The 19,336-nt window shown below is 35.5% G+C and overlaps 3 protein-coding genes across 6 annotated transcripts in view; 1 reads left to right on the top strand and 2 right to left on the bottom strand.

The window, feature by feature from the left end:
- Nucleotides 1–333: 333 nt before the first annotated feature.
- LOC114351463 (activity-regulated cytoskeleton associated protein 2-like) lies at nucleotides 334–1,089 on the bottom strand. Its single transcript, XM_028302702.1, has one exon. The coding sequence runs from the start codon at nucleotides 1,087–1,089 to the stop codon at nucleotides 334–336; it is 756 nt and encodes a 251-aa protein (XP_028158503.1).
- A 5,451-nt stretch (nucleotides 1,090–6,540) lies between these two features.
- On the bottom strand, nucleotides 6,541–7,426 carry LOC114351468 (uncharacterized). The gene is made up of 3 exons (XM_028302708.1): nucleotides 7,302–7,426; nucleotides 7,090–7,225; nucleotides 6,541–6,887 (listed from the first exon to the last, which is right to left on the bottom strand). The coding sequence occupies exons 1-3, from the start codon at nucleotides 7,341–7,343 to the stop codon at nucleotides 6,553–6,555; spliced, it is 513 nt and encodes a 170-aa protein (XP_028158509.1). The 5' UTR covers nucleotides 7,344–7,426; the 3' UTR covers nucleotides 6,541–6,552.
- Nucleotides 7,427–18,216: 10,790 nt separating this feature from the next.
- The window catches only part of LOC114351455 (microtubule-associated protein futsch), a 77,607-nt gene continuing 76,487 nt past the window's right edge, over nucleotides 18,217–19,336 (top strand). For 3 of the 4 annotated variants that reach the window (XM_028302679.1, XM_028302684.1, XM_028302680.1), the window contains exon 1: nucleotides 18,237–18,318. The gene's annotated coding sequence lies outside the window, so the exon portion shown is untranslated. Of the gene's footprint in view, nucleotides 18,319–19,336 lie in introns of all 4 variants that reach the window. The other variant, XM_028302681.1, reaches the window with a different exon arrangement.

The raw sequence follows: 19,336 nt of genomic DNA, 5'->3' as shown, positions 1-19,336 counted from the left end.
AGTGGTTCTTTTTATTTGTTGCCTTCGTTTCAGACCATCGGCCAAGGTTATGGTGGCTGTTTCCGTAATAAATTTCATACCTTGCTGTTGAAGTACTTGGTACAAAGACTGGGAGGCCACACTTAGTTTAGCCCCAGAATCAATGTGGGCTCGTCCCTTGACATCACCAATCCGAATCTCTACGGTTGGTCGTAGTCGGGATATGTAAGAGAGGCTGGGACTTAATGCGTAGAAACCCACTTCCACTGAACCTATCTTTGTGCCATTGCCACCATTACATTTCTTGCATTTGCTTCTTATAACGCCGGGCTCACCGCAACCGTAGCAAGTAATTTATGTAGGCGTTATGGATTTATATGGGACAGCAGCACTGGCGGAGTCCTGTGTTTTCTCGGTATACGTTTCCTTCTTCCTGCAGTTTTCTTCACTGTGCCCGAAAACACGGCAGAATGTGCACCGTATTCTTTTGCCTGATGAAGTGGAAGGAACGGTATTCTTTTGTTCGATCAGTACTTCTTCAATTTGGCGAGCCTTCCTAAGAAACTCGTCGAAACTGCTGACGCTGTCTCGGGGTATCTTGTCCCTGATGTCCACGTGCAATGAAGCGTACAGAAGATCCAAACATTGACTTACAGTAAGTGCAGGCTTCGGCAATTCGGCCATAAGTGCGCGCTTCTTGGCAACGAAAAGTTCTGTGCCCCTTGGTTGCGACTGCTTGATACATACAATTTCTTCATATATCTTATATGCTGGTCTCTTGGGCGCGAATGTGGTACGAAGTAGTGTTATGGCCTCAGACCATGAGGTAATGTCGTCCTTGACACCCAGCCACCATATGGAAGCTTCTCCGGTCAGCAGGAGTGTTAGCCCTTCAATGGCGTTACTATCACTGACAAATTCTATCTTTTTGAACGTCGTGATAGTTGATAGGAACGCTTCAACTAATGCTGCATCGCGAGTTCCATCAAAGTGGGCTGTGCAAAGCGCGAAACTACCAGGCTTAGACGGTGAGAGTGGAGCGAAGTTCCTGCTCGCTAATACTCCAATAAGGTCGCGGAATTGGTCGTCCGTAAAACTAACGTTCGACATAACTGCTTTGTTACGTCGACTACGTCGGGGCAAAATATTATAAAGATCAATCTTCGCGGTGAAATATAATGTGGGTAGTTGTAAAACTATTCGGGACTAAAATAAATAAAATAAATGCCTACTAAAATGACTTTAAAAGAGGATAGAAAAATAAAATAAACATACATAGACTATAGATAAACAAGGCCCGCGTTGGGATGCCAATTTGTAACAGTGTAGTAGTAGAAGTATATTGTATCAACAAAGAAAAGTAACTAATAAGTAGTTGCAAGCTATTAATTTAATAACAATGATAAACCGGCTAGTTAATAAGATAAGAGTTCTAACTTGTATTTCAGCACTCCTGNATTAAATTGATTAGGTAGATTTTTAAATTAAATAACAATTATTAGTGTAATCATAAATTCATTTAAAATGAGAGAGAGTGAGAGAAGAAAGTTCAACGTGCATTATTAATACATTATGCGAGACTTTAAATGATAGGTTTGTATTATCGGCCGTTTGGTGTAGTGGTTCGAAACGGACTACTATTCCGGAGGGAGCGGGTTCGATTCCCGCACAGTACAAACATTTGTGTGCATGAACATATTTGTTTGTATTGGACTGGGTGTTTTCTATGTATAGTAAGTATGTATTTACAAAAAAAAAAGTATTTAAGTATGTATGTTTAATACTTAGTATTATGTACAAGCTTTGCTTAGTTTGGGACTAGAAGCGCAGTGTAAAATGTCTAAGGATATTTATTTATTACTAGCGGCCGCCCGCGACTTCGTACGCGTGGATCCTGTTAGATTGTAAACACAAACTAAACGCAAAAGTGTTTGACAGTGACGTTTGTTAGTGACAATTCAACTTCCTGTTTGTCTCTTCCGCTCTCGATGGTTGTTGCGCTGTGTAACCTGTGTTTTAATTACCGAAATAAATCTCTGATAATACTTAATATATCTAGTTTATTTTGGCCAAACCCATCAGGTTATGGGCCCAGATGCGCGAAAGTAATAATATTTTGTCGAAATTTGCAATTCTTGACAAAATATCAAACAACCATTCGTTCCACACCCGGCCGGCAACCATTGAGTTATAATGTACTACGTAGTAATATTACTTCAATGCCGGCAACATGGCAAACGGTACCGGCGCCTCGTCCCTCGTTGTGGAGAAGTTGAAAGGCATCGAAAATTACCATTCCTGGAAGTTCACAATGAGGATGGTGCTGATACACGAAGATCTTTGGGAATACGTGGAAAATGGGAGCCACGATGCAGCACATGAGAGGTACGTGCAGAAGGCACTTGCGCGTATTGCGTTGTCAGTGCACCCGGCAGTCTTCTCACACATTAGAACGGCTGCCACGGCGCACGAAGCGTGGAGCAACCTACAAAAGGCGTATGAGGACCGAGGGTTATGTCACTTATGTCGCAGACTTGGCCTGCTGTGGGTGCTCTTCGGCACCAAGCTGCAGGAGTGTGCAGGTATGGAGAGCTACTTGAACAAAATATGCGACATGGCCCAGCAGCTCAGTGATATTGGAGCTCCTGTGGATGACGGNATAATGTGTTTTTTTGCATAACTGAAATTGCATTTAATTTTGTTGTTCCTTTTTTTTTCTTTTGTAAAGCAACTTGATTTGTTGATACAATGTTTGTGATAAGTAGTAGGTACATGTAAGCCTAAGTTAACATTGTTTAATGTTTTTAATTTGTGTTTAAGGGCCAGTGTTAGATTGTAAACACAAACTAAACGCAAAAGTGTTTGACAGTGACGTTTGTTAGTGACAATTCAACTTCCTGTTTGTCTCTTCCGCTCTCGATGGTTGTTGCGCTGTGTAACCTGTGTTTTAATTACCGAAATAAATCTCTGATAATACTAAATAAATCTAGTTTATTTTGGCCAAACCCATCACACTGTACTTAAAAATACTCTCATATTTACAGCGTAGAAGTCTAGGTCTTTCTGAAAAGCTTGGGCCTGAAGAACCAGCAAAAAACATTGCTGTTCTTGGGCTCTTAAGATAAATGCATTGTTCAAATCAAATCAAATCAAAAAGAGGCGCTGGTGAACGTAACTTTACTTAGTTTTGCAGCCGGTATGTTGTCCTGAAGTGGTGGTAGGCTCAGCTAATATTTGGAACGTGTTGGGCACAAACACGTGAAAAATGCTTACGTGCTAATAAATATTTTGAATTTGATGTCACGTTTTCAAAATAGATTGAGGTTTATTTGAAGCAACCAATTAAACTAAGAATTACGTAACAGAGTTTTAGCTACGATCCGATGGCGTCCATCGGCTTAATTGCTCCCTGAGCTAACGCTATGTTGGCTTTGAATAGAACTCCGTTGGCAGCCTGGGAAACAATTAATGGATATTAGATGAGGTCTCTGAATGTAATGCAATTAAAGGATTAAACTAACACTTAGGTTTGCTCACCGGTTCCTGAAATAGTTCCACATATTTAGGTAACATAACGAGGAATCATTATAAATTATTTTGATCAAATTATAAAAAATAATGAAGCAACTGCCAGATAATGTCTAAAACTTGTATAGATTAAGACAGCATAATTATCCAATAATGTCAAGTTTTAATATGGATAGTATAATATTTTTCTTAAAGCAAATATTTTAAATATTAAAAATAATAAAACCAAACTTTTACAGCAAATATTATAAACAAAGTTTATAGCTTGTTTTGATATAATAAATAATCAGTTTTTGTCACATAAACATTATTTTATTCAGATCATTTAAACACTTATCACTAAAGACAGACTTAAGTTATTAATCGGGACTATTAATAACAATATTTATACTTCAATAAATACTTGAATTGTATCACTTTGTTGAGATTTGAGTGTTTCTTTTCTTGATATACAATAAAGTTCATCTTTACGCAATTTTACAAGTTGATCTGAATCCGACTGTATTCTAAGATCAGATTCAGTGACCAATTTACTTACAACAAATAAAACTAAAACTAAAATTGTAATAGTTATCAATATTATTCCGTAAAATCCTAGGATGTTACAAAATAAGGGCACAGATCTTAAAACACTATTACCTAACGCCCACAAATACGTACACGTCAAAGAACTACCTATACCTTTGTAAGAAAACGGAAACATATCTCCCAAGACCGAAAAAGGTATAACAGTTGTGCCCAATGACAGAAACATAACAAGGCCTGTCACTAAGCCAAACAACCAGAAGCAGTCTCTGGAAATCCACTCCACTGTTTGCAAAAACAAAATCAGAGATATCAAACCCAAAGTAACGACGGAAAACGCACCCGAAAACAAAAACAAACTTTGCCTTTTAACTATTTGGAGCAGTCCGCAAGCAGTCAAAGAACAAATTAACGTCAAAACGTCCAGTATAATCGTGCCAATATACTTTCCATTCGTCTTGAAAATGTTTTTCAGGGAATAATTTGTAATCCCGTCTTCTCTTCCAAAGCTAACCAAACTAGATATCAGTAGCACGATTGAGACCGGCTTAAGGGAATCTGCTTTCAATAATGATTTCAAATATTCAGTTATCTTTTTTCGCAACTTAATACTTATCGGCTTCGAATGTATCAACTGCTGTATTCTCCGTTTCGAAAATAGATTGCCCAATTCGTCGAAAACGTTTTCATTTTGATTTCTTAGCTTGTGATTTTCTTTTCTTGAGATCAGCTGGCCTTTGTTTGTTAGTAAATAAGGAGTTTCGAGCCAAAATTGCGTCACAATTAAACCAACTGCTGAAGATGCTATTCCGAATAACGAAATTGTAGTACAACAAGAATATACATGGGTATTTCGCCAAAAATGGTCAATTTTGCCTAATTTCCTTGGTACGAAATATTCTTTTNTGTGTAGGACGCTCTCTAGCGACCCATCTGAGCCTTTAGCTTTGACTCCCGCGCATTTTCTTACTTTGACGCCGCTTAAGTATTTGCCCGCTAGAAATATTGATGAAGATAGATTACATCTACTTTCGCGACACTCTTTGTTAGATAGATTGGTTTAATCGTTTTGGAAACGATGGAAGTCTGAGTACTTGCATACTTTGCAGTCGCGACAGAAGTGGAACACGTCTGCTAACCCTATCACTGTCGGGACTGTTGTAGTTACGGGTAAAGAAACTTTATTCTCATAAGAATTACTTCACTTACATGAGAACTTAGAACGTAATAACGAAAATAAACGTTTTACAAATACGCGAGCGTGCTAAACTAAGTTAGTGTGGATGGGTAGTTTGGTATCATTAAACAAGACGACACACGGCACTGTCAATACGAGCGATCGAGCTACAGTGAAGCGAAACAAAAGGAACGGGTTTTGGCCGTTACACGGATAAGCGCAGCTAGAAGCGTCTCGCAAGTTATAATGATAAATCATTGTGAAAAGTTATAAGGTCATGAATTTTTGGTAGCCAAGGAAATTATTATAAATATTTTTTTCTCTAAGTTTTCTTCTGTGGTTTGCTTTTTTTTTGTTCGACCCATTTTTGTGTACCTTCTCAAGCAAACATACCAATGAATATTGTATCATTACGACCTTTTTACACAACTAAGGAAGATAAATGCAGTAGATTGAGTTAAGAGTTAAAAACAAGTTGTTCTATATCTATTCTGATACCCATTTCTTAAAATGTAAATTTTAAACTTATTCCTTTAAAGAAATACTCAAAATTTGACTTTACGCCAAATTAAAAATGGTCTTTTATAATTTCCTAGGCCATTTTATGCCACGGAAAACAAGGAAATTAGGGCCAAAGAAATTAGATTTATGCCTAAAAGACACCACAGACAAAAACCTATTTACCCTATGCATTTACTATTTAAATCATAGGTTTACCCCTACAGACACTACATCTGTGTAAATAAACAATAAAATTAATCCATGTTTAGCTGCGAAAAACCGTCCAAAGAAATTGACTTTTTAGTAAACAAAAACCCAAGGAGGGGCCTAATTATGCGATTTGTCGCGAAACTGATCAACGAAGTACTGTCCTGCCTCGATGGCCTCGTGGGACAAAATGGCCTAGTGTAACGGTGCAGTGCATTACATTCTAAGTTCTTTCGTTTCGTTACTACAATGGTCGAAAAGAAGACCCAGGGAAATTATACTTTTGACTCGGACAAGAACTTAACTTCACTTTATTTCCTTCCTTTAAGTTTTTCACATTTAAAGTTTTTATTTTCCGATAGCCAAACATTCCTCAAATATAAAGAGAGTGCTATTAGAATGAAATTACGCTTCAATTTGTTATAATGTGCCTTCATTTTGGCAAACAACAGTAATGGACATAACAAGGAAATTAGAAAAACGACTTTTGATTAAGTTTTTCAACGGTATGATTTGTAGTTTCTGCTGTTGTAATAGCAAAAACAAATAAAACTTTTGATGATCTTTCCCATAAAAATAGTTTTATACATATAGATATAAAAAAACATGTGTTCGCCTGCCTGGACACAGAAAATTTACTGTTTCGGCGAAATACCCACATTACAGATGTGACACAGTAATATACCGAGAGTTATCATCGCTATTTCTATCATGAAAAATAGCCCTGTGTATTTGAAGCTGCAAAATTCTGACATTAATGTACTGCTGATGGAGACGGCTCCGCCCAGCGATATGTTATGTAAAGCATTGATGATGACAAGGCTGAAGAATTTCCCCGCGTTGAAGCTCAAGACCCAGCCCAGAAAGGCTGGCATTATCGTCACAATATTTGCCACTTTTCTTCCCTTTTTTTGCATCGTGAGAGGAATAATCAGGATTGATGCGATAAAAGCCAGCTCTCCAGCAGCCTCTGAAAGCAAAATTAATATCACTTACAGCGACAACGGGCGTTTCTTATCTCGTTTTTAATTATTCCTTGTTTTTCGCGAAAGTGAACATTTTTCACGGATCTTTTATTCATGTTCTTTTGAGGTGGCGCTAACTTTTATAAAGTTCCTGTTTTCGGTTTTTGATTGCGTGATTAGGGTTTTATATTGGGTAGTTAAACTTACCTAAGTAACTTAGAGATTGTTCATCAAGGAGTTTGTGATTTGATCCATTTATTTCGTCCGATACAATAATGGGTAGAAAGCCAATACCCAGGCCATTGCTTAACAATGTGCTCAGGATTCCAATCACGACAAATACCTACGAATCAGAAATAAATATCTACTTTACTTTCAAATAACTTTTGTGTATTATGGAAAATACGAGTACTACATACCTGATTCGAAAATGAAAATCTAAGTTCACTCATTTGTGCCATTGTTTATAATCACATAGTTTTAAATAATTCAACATTGTCACTAAAAACTATTCACCCATAACGTCCGAAAACTTCAAGGCGGCTGCCTCTTCTGCTACAAATGGACACATTTCCAGCTGTTCAAACAACCGTCATTATGATGTAAAATCTATTTGCAATCATTTGACTTTAGTTTTGTTATCAAATTAACAAACAGTACGCTCTTTATTCGGTATCCTGGATTTATTTAAAGTAGGAATAAATATCTGTTTTTTTATAAGTGATTAATGATAAAGTTCGTGCTAAAAAGTCTTCAGTCATCATGGAAACCAAGGATTCCTTTGCTATGGGATTTGGTTGATCTCAAGTGATTTTGTTTTCTTTCCAATAATCAAATATTTATCAGAAGAAAGTACCGGGTTTCTTTAGCCAAAGTCACCAATGATCATATACAATATAGAGATGGCATTTTCTTAGGCTTTTGTTCCTATCTATAAGCATTTTATTTTGAGAATTATCAGCCTGAAAACTTAATACTTATACGGCATAATAAATTACGTAGCCTTATACTTCAGATAAACATTTTGAGTTTATTTTCGCCCCAACTTATAATGAGTTGGGGTGTGGAGTATGGCAAAGTTCAAGGAGCCTTAATAAAAACAGACTACCTAAATTAAAATAAGGATAAGGACGGACTGTTTTTTGTCTGGGAACTTTAATAACTAACAATTCCAGGGAATAATCCTAACTAAATATTAATTTAATAGTTCTTTAAAACAAGCAGGGTACTTTATTTCAATTAAAATCACAAACCGAAAACCATTTTTCCAGCAAAAGAAGTTTCAATCTAGACCTACTTATATTAAGATTGTCTTTTCCATTTGATAATTCATTTAATTCACAGTCCATTTACATTCTTCGAAGAAGCAATCTAAATGTTAAGTATGATTTTCAAAACTAGGACCTAGAGTATGTAGAGATCTGGTATTTACTAAGCAAAAGTGTCTCAAAAAATGTACTCGATTTGAAGACTAGCGCCAACATTTCAGTAAATTTATAAAGTAAGATAGAACACATTCACTTACCCTCAGTATGAGAAACATGTGTGCTTACCATGAGTTTACGTTAGGTGTGCTCGCTAGCGAGTGCGTCAAAAAATCTATAATGATTTTAGTTCTTGAAAGTAGCCGGTAGGGGCGCTGTACAATCTGTCATACATTTAATGTAATTTGTTACGCATTCGCTAGGGAGCACACCTAACGTAAACTCATGCTAAGCACACTACAATGAGGTTTGAAATGAAAGTAATTTTCTCCCGTCTAGAGATAAACTGCACGGTCTGTATGTATAGACATTGCAACATCATTGCAGACAATTTCGTCGCCAAATTTCAATCAGACCACATTTCAAAGACACAGATTTCCAATTGAGCGGGCAAGCACACAAACAGATCGTGGTTGAGGCCGATATTGCGCTGGAATAGCTTCGTAAACACCGGTCGCGCTTCCGCGATTATTTCCGCTTCCTTTGGTGGGCGATAGTAAAAATATTGCAATTTTAAAGCGCGAAACATAAACATATACGGCACTACTACATATACTAAATATTGCAATTTCAAAGCGTAAACACACACGGCACTAGAGACTATAGGGTTTAAAGTAGATAAACTTATAAAAACCAGACAGCTCTACGATGGTAGAAGTTTATAATTCCGAAAAGTGGGTTTTTATGAAACCGATTAAATTAATGTAATTGAATTAGTCCTTTATATTGTGTTGTCTACGGCTCTACTTTAAATAAGTAACTTTCTAAATAAGTAACGTTGTACGTTTTGGATCCACGCATTCCTATTGCTGTAAAACAAATATGAATATGGTGTTATGAGTGACATTGATAAAAACAGCCCCTTGACACCAAACTGGCTCATAAATTCTATGATCAAGGACTTGAAGCATAACTAATAGAAATTTGTATGTAGCATGACTAATTGAATTAGTTCAATTGAAACTTGGAACTGATAAAGAACTGCGGCAAATCTTTTATACTAGTAACTTATGTAACCGTAGCATGATTGCAATCAACTTACTTGGCGGAGAAGTCTTATTCCTCTCTAGAAAAGTTAGATTGTGCTTTCATATCAAGATAGTTTACAACTGCAGCACACAGAGAATATGAGCACCATCAAATAAAGGACTGTTATATTATTTATAGCCTTCCCTCGGGACTCAGGAAGTAATGAAGGAATCTGGCCGCCAGCGCTGTTAATATTAACGCGGTGCTATTTCTGCAATATTGACTTTGTTTTGTTGTGAACAAAGAGAAAGTTAGTCTTTGCAATATCTTTTAGAGCTTTTCTTAGATCCTAGAGTCCGGCTGCTGCTGCTGTTACATTAGGTACCTACATTATATTTGTTTTTGTTCTTGAAACACATCCCCAAAAGTTATTAGAAATTAAATTAAACAACTATTTATTTAGCTCATATCAATATAGGCACAGAGGTGTATAATTTGCTTCTACTCTGTCTTCTTCTATGCTTGTCTCTCGATGTACATAATTATATGTCGTGATTATTGGTTTGGCTGTGATGTGTAATTCCACAAATTCCTTGAATGCTCGATGATAATATAGGGGAGAGTTCGGTATATTGTACCGCCGGGTAAATTGTACCACCCTCATATTTCGTAAAGTATTTATTGAATGTCTGTAATTGCAACACTCAGCGATACACAACTAAAATCAATTAATATCGGCCATGTGGTTTTAGCCGTGACAACAAACACGTGTGTTTTATTTTGAAAAGTATTTTTTCATTGTTTTCAAGTAACTTTTGACAGTACATGTTTAGATTGTAATTTTGTTAAATTTAATCACAGGGTGTTTCTAATATATTATTTAGAAGCGTAAATTAGTGTGGATTACAATTATTTGAAACATTTTTCGGTATTTATAAGCTATATTTTTTACCGATTTTTTAAAAGCACTATCACCTAGTCGGCTAAATTGTACCACATCAAGTTGTATGGAACTTTACCAAAGGATTTTGATTTTTTTTTAGTAAATCATATTTTGAAGTTATAATAGGGTAGTTATGTTTGACTAACAATAAATGAAAGCAAAAGACTGGCAAAGTAGATTAGGTACAAGTGTGCGTTACGATAATTGGAATTACAAAACTTGTACTCAAAATCGTGATAACGTGTAAAACAATATCGATTGTCTATGTTATTAACTACTGTTCCTTTTCGTTTTCTAATTTGTTAAGAATGTATCGTATAAAAAATAGTAAATAGTAAAAATTTTCTCCCAAAAACCTTTTAAAAAGTATGAATAAGTGACAATTAGTGACTGACAGTGTTTGTGTAAATTTATAATTAGTAATTAGTGAAAAAAAACTAAACAATAAAACTGTGACACTCAACTATAAAAACTATTGTAAACATTGAAAACTTAAAAAAATAAGTGCAAAACATTTAAAGTGACATTGAAAACTATAAACCTACTATAGAATAATAGTGTACAGTGCATAAACTTAAAATTAGAAATCTTTCTCATATCTAAATACTGTGTGAACTTTGAACTTTACCAACTTACCCACTCATATCGCGAATAAAATTTTAAACAACGCCATCTATTGAGGAGTAGCCGACTTTTTATAGTGGCGCCACCTTTAATTGAATGGCTATACCACTTGCTACGTGCAACATTCGGCTGATATAAGTCGATACTCACAACGACATCTAGCGAGAAGGGGCTGACTCCTAGTGCAACGCTGTCAATTACGGGGAGCTGTACTGTGTATTATCACGCCATCTATTGTGAAGTAGCCGACTTTTTATAGCGGTGCCACAGTGTAACTTACTACTTGGAACATAAAGCTAGCGAAATTCAACGACATCTAGTGAGGAATAGCTTACCTCTGTTGACACACCATCTATTACTAAATTTCAAACTGCAAAATATTACCGAAGATGGCGCTAACGTGTAAAAAATGCCTCGACAACATAATAAATCGACAATACCTCAAATGTATTGAGTGCAACTATGAGTATCATCTAGAATGCACTGAAGTCACAGAAAAGCGATTCTTCCTAATGAATAATGAAAATAAAAAGTCCTGGAAATGCATGAAATGTTATGAGTTACTCAACACAAAGTCGAATACATATTTCGAAACCCCTTGCAACAACAATGTTACCCAGCGAGCAAAATATAAAATCAACATTCCAACTGCGAATTCATTTGACTCGTTATCGGATGAAGAGTCATTAACTACAACATGCAGTAAACTACATAGAAGCTATCCGGACCTAACAATAGGTGAACTAACTGAGGGATCACCGGAAATAAAAAATAAATGTATACAACTCGAAAATAAACTGAAAATAGCAGAAAAAGAAATAGATAATTTGAATATAGAAAACCTTAGCCTGAAAAAACAATTATCTGAATATCAAAATAAATTAAGGGCACTAACAGACTTATGCAAGTCGGACACAAAAAGATTTTCGAGTCAAAAAAATAGAAGAAGTTTTAATAGAACTAGGCTAGACTTCACTCTACCCGAAAATAATATTAGTAACTTAGAATCTACAACCGAAAATAAGGAAGATCCAAGAAAACTGGCACAGAGCTTTGAAAATGTAGGCTTGGATGCCCAAAAGGAAACCGAAAATCCACAAAAACGTAATGATGTACAAACACAGGTTCACAAGATACATATATTTGGGGATGAACAGGGACGAGGCCTCTGTAGAAGCCTATCCAACCTTCTTGGTAACAAATATAAAATATACAGTGACCTCAAACCAGGAGCCACAACGGACAAGGTACTGGAAAAAATACAACATGAGTGCGCCAACTACCAAAAGACAGACTATGTAATAATACTGACAGGGAAGAATGATGTAAATCTGATGAAGTTTAGTTCATATTTATTCTACAATTTGAGCCAGCTAACAAACACCAATATCATTATATGTGAGCCTTATGTAAATAAACAAATGAACCAGCAAAAGATTGATGAGATGTTCCAAGAATTCAGCAGTCAACTACCAAATGTCAATTATGTGAACCTGCGATACTCATACCTAGGGCTACCACGAAACAACTTCAAACATGTCTGTCAAAACATACTACAAGAGATACTACGTATTGACTATAAGGAAAAAACAAATAACTATAAGACATTAAAAGTACAAACCATGCTGGGAAGGAGGAAACAACTAAAAAATAAAGAAAAATGCAAAGATCTAACCATGAACAACCTCAAGGAACCTCCTGTTACACAAGATGACACCAGTGAAGAATCCGTGCATTTATTTCGAGAATAAACTAAAAATACTGTACCAAAACATACAAAGCTTAAATAACAAAACCCACCTCCTTCAGCAGTTGCTAGACGAATCACCTCTAGATATTATATGTATGTCAGAAACTTTCCTAAATAAGGAAAAGTTAAATACATTGCAGATAGAAGGATACACAATGGCGGCAAACTACTGTAGAGAGAAATATACTAGAGGAGGCGTCGGTATATTGGTCAAAGATAGCATCGAATGCAAAGAAAGAAAAGATATAGCTGACCTATCTGTTGAATTTATAATTGAATGCTGCGGAATTGAAATATTCCCAAGTAATTTGCTAATTTTGTGCGTGTATTGGAATGAACGTGAAACGGATACCTTTTTTGAAACTTTTAACCTTTTGCTCAATAAATTAAAAAAAGAAAAACATAAAAACATTATAATAGGGGGAGACTTTAATATTGATATGATGTCGAATAAAAAAAATTCTCATGATTTTAAAAACCTTCTTTTAACTCATAATTTTATTCAACAAGTTAAAACTGCAACTAGAATCTGTAAAACAACTGCAACATGTATCGATCTCATATTTACAAACTTCAGAGAAACTAACACTGCTGTTCTGGATTTAGGTCTCTCAGACCACCATGGCATAATTGTAACGTTAGACAAGATTCTTAACTACGAATGTGAGTTTGATCAAATCAAATTATCAAGAAAACGTTTTTTTCCAGAGAACCAAATAGCTAGATTTCGACAAGAAATCCGCACTATAAATTGGCCCCTCTTACTTAACGAACCATCTTGTATAAATAAAAACTATGAAATATTCCAAAATAAAATAAAGACTTTATTAGATATATATTTCGCAAGAAAAATTATAAAATATACAAAACTTAAAAAACCCAAATGGCTTACAAAAGGACTCAAAATCTCATGTAAAAATAAAAGAATGATGCGTGTCTTAGTCAACCACACAAATAATGAAATAATTCGAAAATATTATAGATCATACAGAAAAATACTAAAGAAATCCATCATAATCTCTAAAAAGAAAATATTTATTAATCAAATGGCAAAATCTACTAATAAAACTAAAACAATGTGGCAAATTATAAAAACAAAAACAAACAAAACTAGAAATAAGAAACATAAAAATATACAATTAAATATAAATGATAAAAAAATTGAATCTCCTCACGAAATCGCTGATCACTTTAACGAGTTCTTTACTTCTATTGGAAAAAGTGAAAAAATAAAAGACAAAGACGGGAACCAAGCACAATCTCTCATTCGCACAGTAGTGGAAAATAGCATATTTCTAAAACCTATAGATGAAAAAGAGGTACTTACTATATTAAAAAATCTTAAAGGCACATATAGTTCAGGGGCTGATGATATACCCCCAATACTATTGAAAAAATGCGCATCTGAACTATCGATCCCACTGAAAAATTTAATAAATCAATCTTTCAGTGAAGGAAAATTTCCAGAACAACTTAAAATTACGATAGTCAGACCAATTCATAAAAAGGGCAGCATAAATGACCCGGGTCAGTACCGCCCTATAGCTCTATTACCCTCAATTTCTAAAGTTTTTGAGAGAGCAATGGCAGACCGTCTCTGTTACTTTTTAGAGAAATATAAGATTCTTGACAACCACCAGTATGGCTTTAGGAAAAGTCGGTCTACTACACTGGCTGTTTTCCAATACATCCAGCAGATATTAGGGTATTTTAACGAAGGTAAATACGCAGTAGGTGTTTTGCTCGATATGTCGAAAGCGTATGATAGAGTCGACCATAAAACTCTACTATCTGCTTTATATTGTTGTGGAATAAGAGGTATGGCTTACGAGTGGCTAAAATCTTATTTAAAAAATAGGGTACAGTATGTGCAAATAGACCATCTAGATTCAAAAACAAATGAATTAAAACACTACAAGTCAAAACCACAAACAGTTAACTGCTCAATCCCGCAGGGAAGTGTAATTGGATGTATACTATTCCTCATATACATAAATGAGCTCCCTAAAATCATAAACTCTCCCTGTGTATTGTTTGCGGACGATGTATCGCTACTTTACAAGTTTAAAAATGCTACCCAATGTCAAATAGAACTAAAATCAATTTTTACTAAAATAACAGAGTGGCTACAAGAACACAACTTAATATTAAATTACTCAAAAACTAAAATAATAGAATTTAGACCCTACCAAAAATCACCACTAAATGCAGAATTGGAAATAGATGGAATACGCTTAGAAAAAATTAGTACATGCTCATTATTAGGATTAGAAATAGACTCACACCTAAATTGGAAAAATCACATTAAAAAAATCAAATCAAAATTATCGCGATTCACATATGCCCTCTTTGAGTTAAAATTAAGTACGGATCAAAAAACAGCAACTGCAGCTTACTACGCTTATGCACACTCGTGGTTAAAATATGGAATCATCCTTTGGGGCAACAGTACGGATGCACCCGACCTCTTTATATTGCAGAAGAAATGCATTAGGATCCTCGCAAATATTGGTGGAATGGACTCATGTAAGCCGCACTTCATAAAGCTACGTATATTAAGCCTTCCATCGATGTATATACTGGAACTTTGTAAATTTATTAAAGATAATTGGATTATTTTTGAAAATTCGAATCCTATCTTGCGTCCCCCTAGAACTATCAATAAATACAAAATTAAAATACCTCAATGTCGCACAACAATGTATAGAGATAGCCCATATTGCACTGCAATAAGAATATTCAATAAACTACCAATAGTATTAAGAAAAGAAACAAATAAAAAAATATTCCTCAGAGACCTAAAGAACCTACTAATAAAAAAATGCTACTACAGCCTAAACGAGTACTTCAGTGACTTAAACTTAAATTAAAAATATTTTTGTATCCGTTACACGTTGATTACTAAATCAATCATTTAATTGCTAAGCCTAAATGGGTAACATGATGTACTGGATAATATGATAACCACATCTTGTATACATTCATGAAATGCAATAAATACATTTTGACTTTTGACTTTGACATTAGCAAAAACAAAAGAAAACTATGTGTAAAATGGGATTGAATTAAATTTTATAAAAAAAAATAAAACCGACTCCAAAAAACCTACACTAAAAAGTAGAATAATAATTACTAATTACTTACTTATTTATTAGGACGAATTATTAATATTTATGTAGGTATACCATGATTGATACTTCTGGAGTCGGTGCCAAGATTATGAAACATGTAAATTTTGCCTGNGCGCTCCTTGGTTTGACTAGTCAATCCTCAGGTCTGACTAGAAGTCTTAGTCAAAGCCCAAACATTTCGACCTTTGACTAAAGAATATTAGTCAAACCTAGGAGAGACTAATTTGGTCAGTCAAACGTCGAAACTGAATTTAATGAAATCGGGGTTTGACTAGTCAAACCTCAATTAAGACTTTAAACTAAACTACACTTCATTTTGATATTGAACTTATTACATAGACTTTACCGACCGGTTCTCTCTTTAGGTGAAGGTACGAGTACGAATAACTAAACTTGTTTACTGCGGTACTTTTTTAGTGTTTCTAAACCGATCTTGAAATTATTATTTTTAGGGTTCTGTACGTTAAAGGATTAAGGGTAAAAACGGAACCCTATTACTATGACTTCGCTGTGTGTCTGTCACCAGGCTGTATCTCATGCCTTTCCCAAAATATTTAGTTTTATAGTCACTTTAAAAATCATCCCCATTCGCCATAATACAATAAAAGAGTCGTACGGAACCCTTCGTACGTGAATCCGATTCGAACTTGGTCGGTTTTCTATAATTGCTGCCAGCCTCTGTAACGCTGCGTCTACTTTTGACCGAGTCTGCCAGTCGTTTCTAGGATTGACTAGGCAAAGCCCGAAACAGATTATTTTAGTTTCGACGTTTGACTGAACAGTTTAGGCACTTCTAGGTATGACTTAGTCAAAGGCCGAAATAAGAATTCACTTCGGGGTTGGCCCGAAGGCTTTGGTCAAACCTAGGATAGACCAGTCATTCCGCGAAGAGACTGCATATCGACCTTTGACTATGACACATACACCAAACACTACTTATATTCCAAACTAGCGGCCGCCCGCGACTTCGTACGCGTGGAACCCGTTTTACCCCCTTCATCTATCTTACGCGGTTTAGATTTTTTCATACTAATGTTTTTTCCTGCTAACTCCCGTTCCCGTTGGAATTTCGCAATATCCTGNTTTTAGTGTAGGTTTTTTGGAGTCGGTTTTATTTTTTTTTATAAAATTTAACTTATTTCTTGCTTTTTAGTTAACTAATTATTACCTTGATGTTACCACTGAAGGTAGGCAGTACATTGAGACCATATTCTTAATGTATATTATAAAAAAGTTCATCCCCAATTTTCCACCCTTGGGGGTGAAATATTTTCTTCAAATTCGCATGAAACCACCCTTTTGATAATACCTATTTAACAAAAAAATAATCGTTCAAATTGGTTCATAATCGGCGGAGATATTGCGTATAAAAAAGTTCATCCCCAATTTTCCACCTTTTATTATTAAATTTAAATGGGACCACCCTTGAGGTATTACCTATACGCTGAAAAAAGATTTGTTCAAATCGGTTCATAATTGGCGGAGTTATCGCGTAACAAACATAGAAAAAAAAAAAAAACATACGGGTCGAATTGAGAACCTCCTCCTTTTTTTGAAGTCGGTTGAAAAAACTGGTCCAAATTAGCGGACTCTCCCTTAGTAAAATAAGTATCAGATATTTCTTCTGGATTGCGTGAAGAGGGTTGTTTTGATATACATGTTTGTGATATATCTGAGATTTTTCCTGTTAGTAATGTTCGAGTATTTTTATTATTTATCACATCATTTTCCTTTTTATGTTCGGCTTCAAGGAAGAAGGTCAAGGTTGTATCATTCAAGGATATTAACTGTCATCATAAAGCCATTTAAGATAATGCTAAGATATTATGCTCACGACAGTTTGTTGGTCGTATACTAGGCTGTTTTAGAGGGGTGCCCGAAAAAGTAACATACCTACCTATAGCAAAACAGAGTTCCTACTATCTCGTATAATATTTGGTTGTATGTCGTAGGTAGGTGTTAGAAGCTAACTTAAGTGTCTGAAAAATTAACGTACTAAGATTTACAAGCAAAGTTTCATTCCGTATGAAGTACAAAATTAGTAGTAAAAGTTTCACGGTTCACGGTTTCACACCAGTTGCCTGCTTTAATCCAGCGGTGCTGAGAGAATAAGCTCAGATCGAAGTGCCGCAAAAATTTCGTTCGTTCGTTTCAGCAAAATGACGTCCACTGCTGGACAAAGGCCTCCCCCAAGGTTTTCCACAATGAACGGTCCTGCGCTGCCCGCATCCAGGCTCTTCCCGCAATCTTTACCAGAACGTCGGTCCACCTAGTAGGTGGCCTGCCCACGCGTCTTCCAGCCCGTAGTCACCACTCGAGAACTTTTCTGCCCCAACGGCCATCGTCTCTACGAGCTATGTGTCCCGCCCACAGCCACTTGGTTTAGCCACAAAAAGTATGTTAGCATAAACTAATGGTCGTGTTTGTTTGTTGCAGGGCTGCTGTCATGGGACTCTGGCGAGCATCAGGTGGACCTGGAGAAGGAGCTCTCCACCCTCACGGCGCAGGCACCCGAGGGGGAGGAGGCCAGATATGGTGAGTCTACATATTTATGTTTAGGAATGACGTCACTATCCCAGGAAATGCACACAGCATTTCCAAAAATTTTACCGTTTTCTCGGACAAATTCTTTTTGATACATATTTTTATATATATTTATATATATATATATTATATATATATAATATATATATTTTTATCTCTACAAGAAACATCGAGCAAAAATATTTTATTTGGAATTTTAGAACCTGTACAGACTGACTACATTGTTTATTGGGAGCCCTGGGAGGTATTGATAATATTTTTATCTGACGAAATTTTTACAAATTTTCATGCATGCACATAAAACTAAAGACAGTTTATCATAAAACGAAACACCGAAGTTTAACTGGTCCAAGGACTATGTAAATGTATAATTCGACACACATCAAGGACAAAGTCTAAACCTAGGACATCACGCGATAGTAATATGCACAAACTCCTTTATAACTATGTAATTCATTTTAAATGCAGAACAAAGACAGGTATTAGGTATTGTTTTTGTTGATTATTACGACATGAAAGTACTAATACAAATACAAATATTTTATTTAGGCAAACACACCGTTTACACCGGTACGCAGGACCGGTCTTTGTGGAAATCCTTGGGGGAGGCCTTTGTCCAGCAGTGGACGTCTTTCGGCTGAAACGACGACGACGACGACGACCTTTTACACATACACATTCAAATACAATTAACGTAACTAATTTAATAAACTTAACCAATTAATTAATAAAGTAACGATTACTAATAGTAATTACGTAAGAAGCTCACGTGATAAAATCTGCAAATTTTTAGACCCTAGAATCTCAAGAAAACGAAATTGATATTTACCTAAATGTGCGAACATTTTCCAAAAGGAATTTCCACAGGTTTTAAATTAAAACTTCCACTTTAGCATGGTCTTAATTTACGGCTTAAGTTTGTGCCGACTTATCCCTTACATTACAGTTACTAATTCGTAGCTTATTTTAGGATTAGGTAAAGGCAAATTAAATTAAAATCCTTTAGGTA

Source organism: Ostrinia furnacalis, unplaced genomic scaffold, assembly GCF_004193835.3.
Source record: "Ostrinia furnacalis isolate ACB-3 unplaced genomic scaffold, ASM419383v2 OfSCF1145, whole genome shotgun sequence".
Taxonomy (NCBI): domain Eukaryota; kingdom Metazoa; phylum Arthropoda; class Insecta; order Lepidoptera; family Crambidae; genus Ostrinia; species Ostrinia furnacalis.
Note: the sequence above shows the minus strand (reverse complement) of the source record. Positions and strands in the feature narration are given on the sequence as shown.

What these genes read in the sequence shown, in the direction of transcription:
- LOC114351468 (XM_028302708.1), bottom strand. Translation starts at nt 7,343, where the DNA reads ATGGCACAAATGAGTGAACTTAGATTTTCATTTTCGAATCAG. An exon ending in GATTTTCATTTTCGAATCAG is followed by an intron (nt 7,226 to 7,301) that starts GTATGTAGTACT and finishes TCTGATTCGTAG; the next exon opens with GTATTTGTCGTGATTGGAAT. An exon ending in ACAATCTCTAAGTTACTTAG is followed by an intron (nt 6,888 to 7,089) that starts GTAAGTTTAACT and finishes TTTTGCTTTCAG; the next exon opens with AGGCTGCTGGAGAGCTGGCT.
- LOC114351463 (XM_028302702.1), bottom strand. Translation starts at nt 1,089, where the DNA reads ATGTCGAACGTTAGTTTTACGGACGACCAATTCCGCGACCTTATTGGA.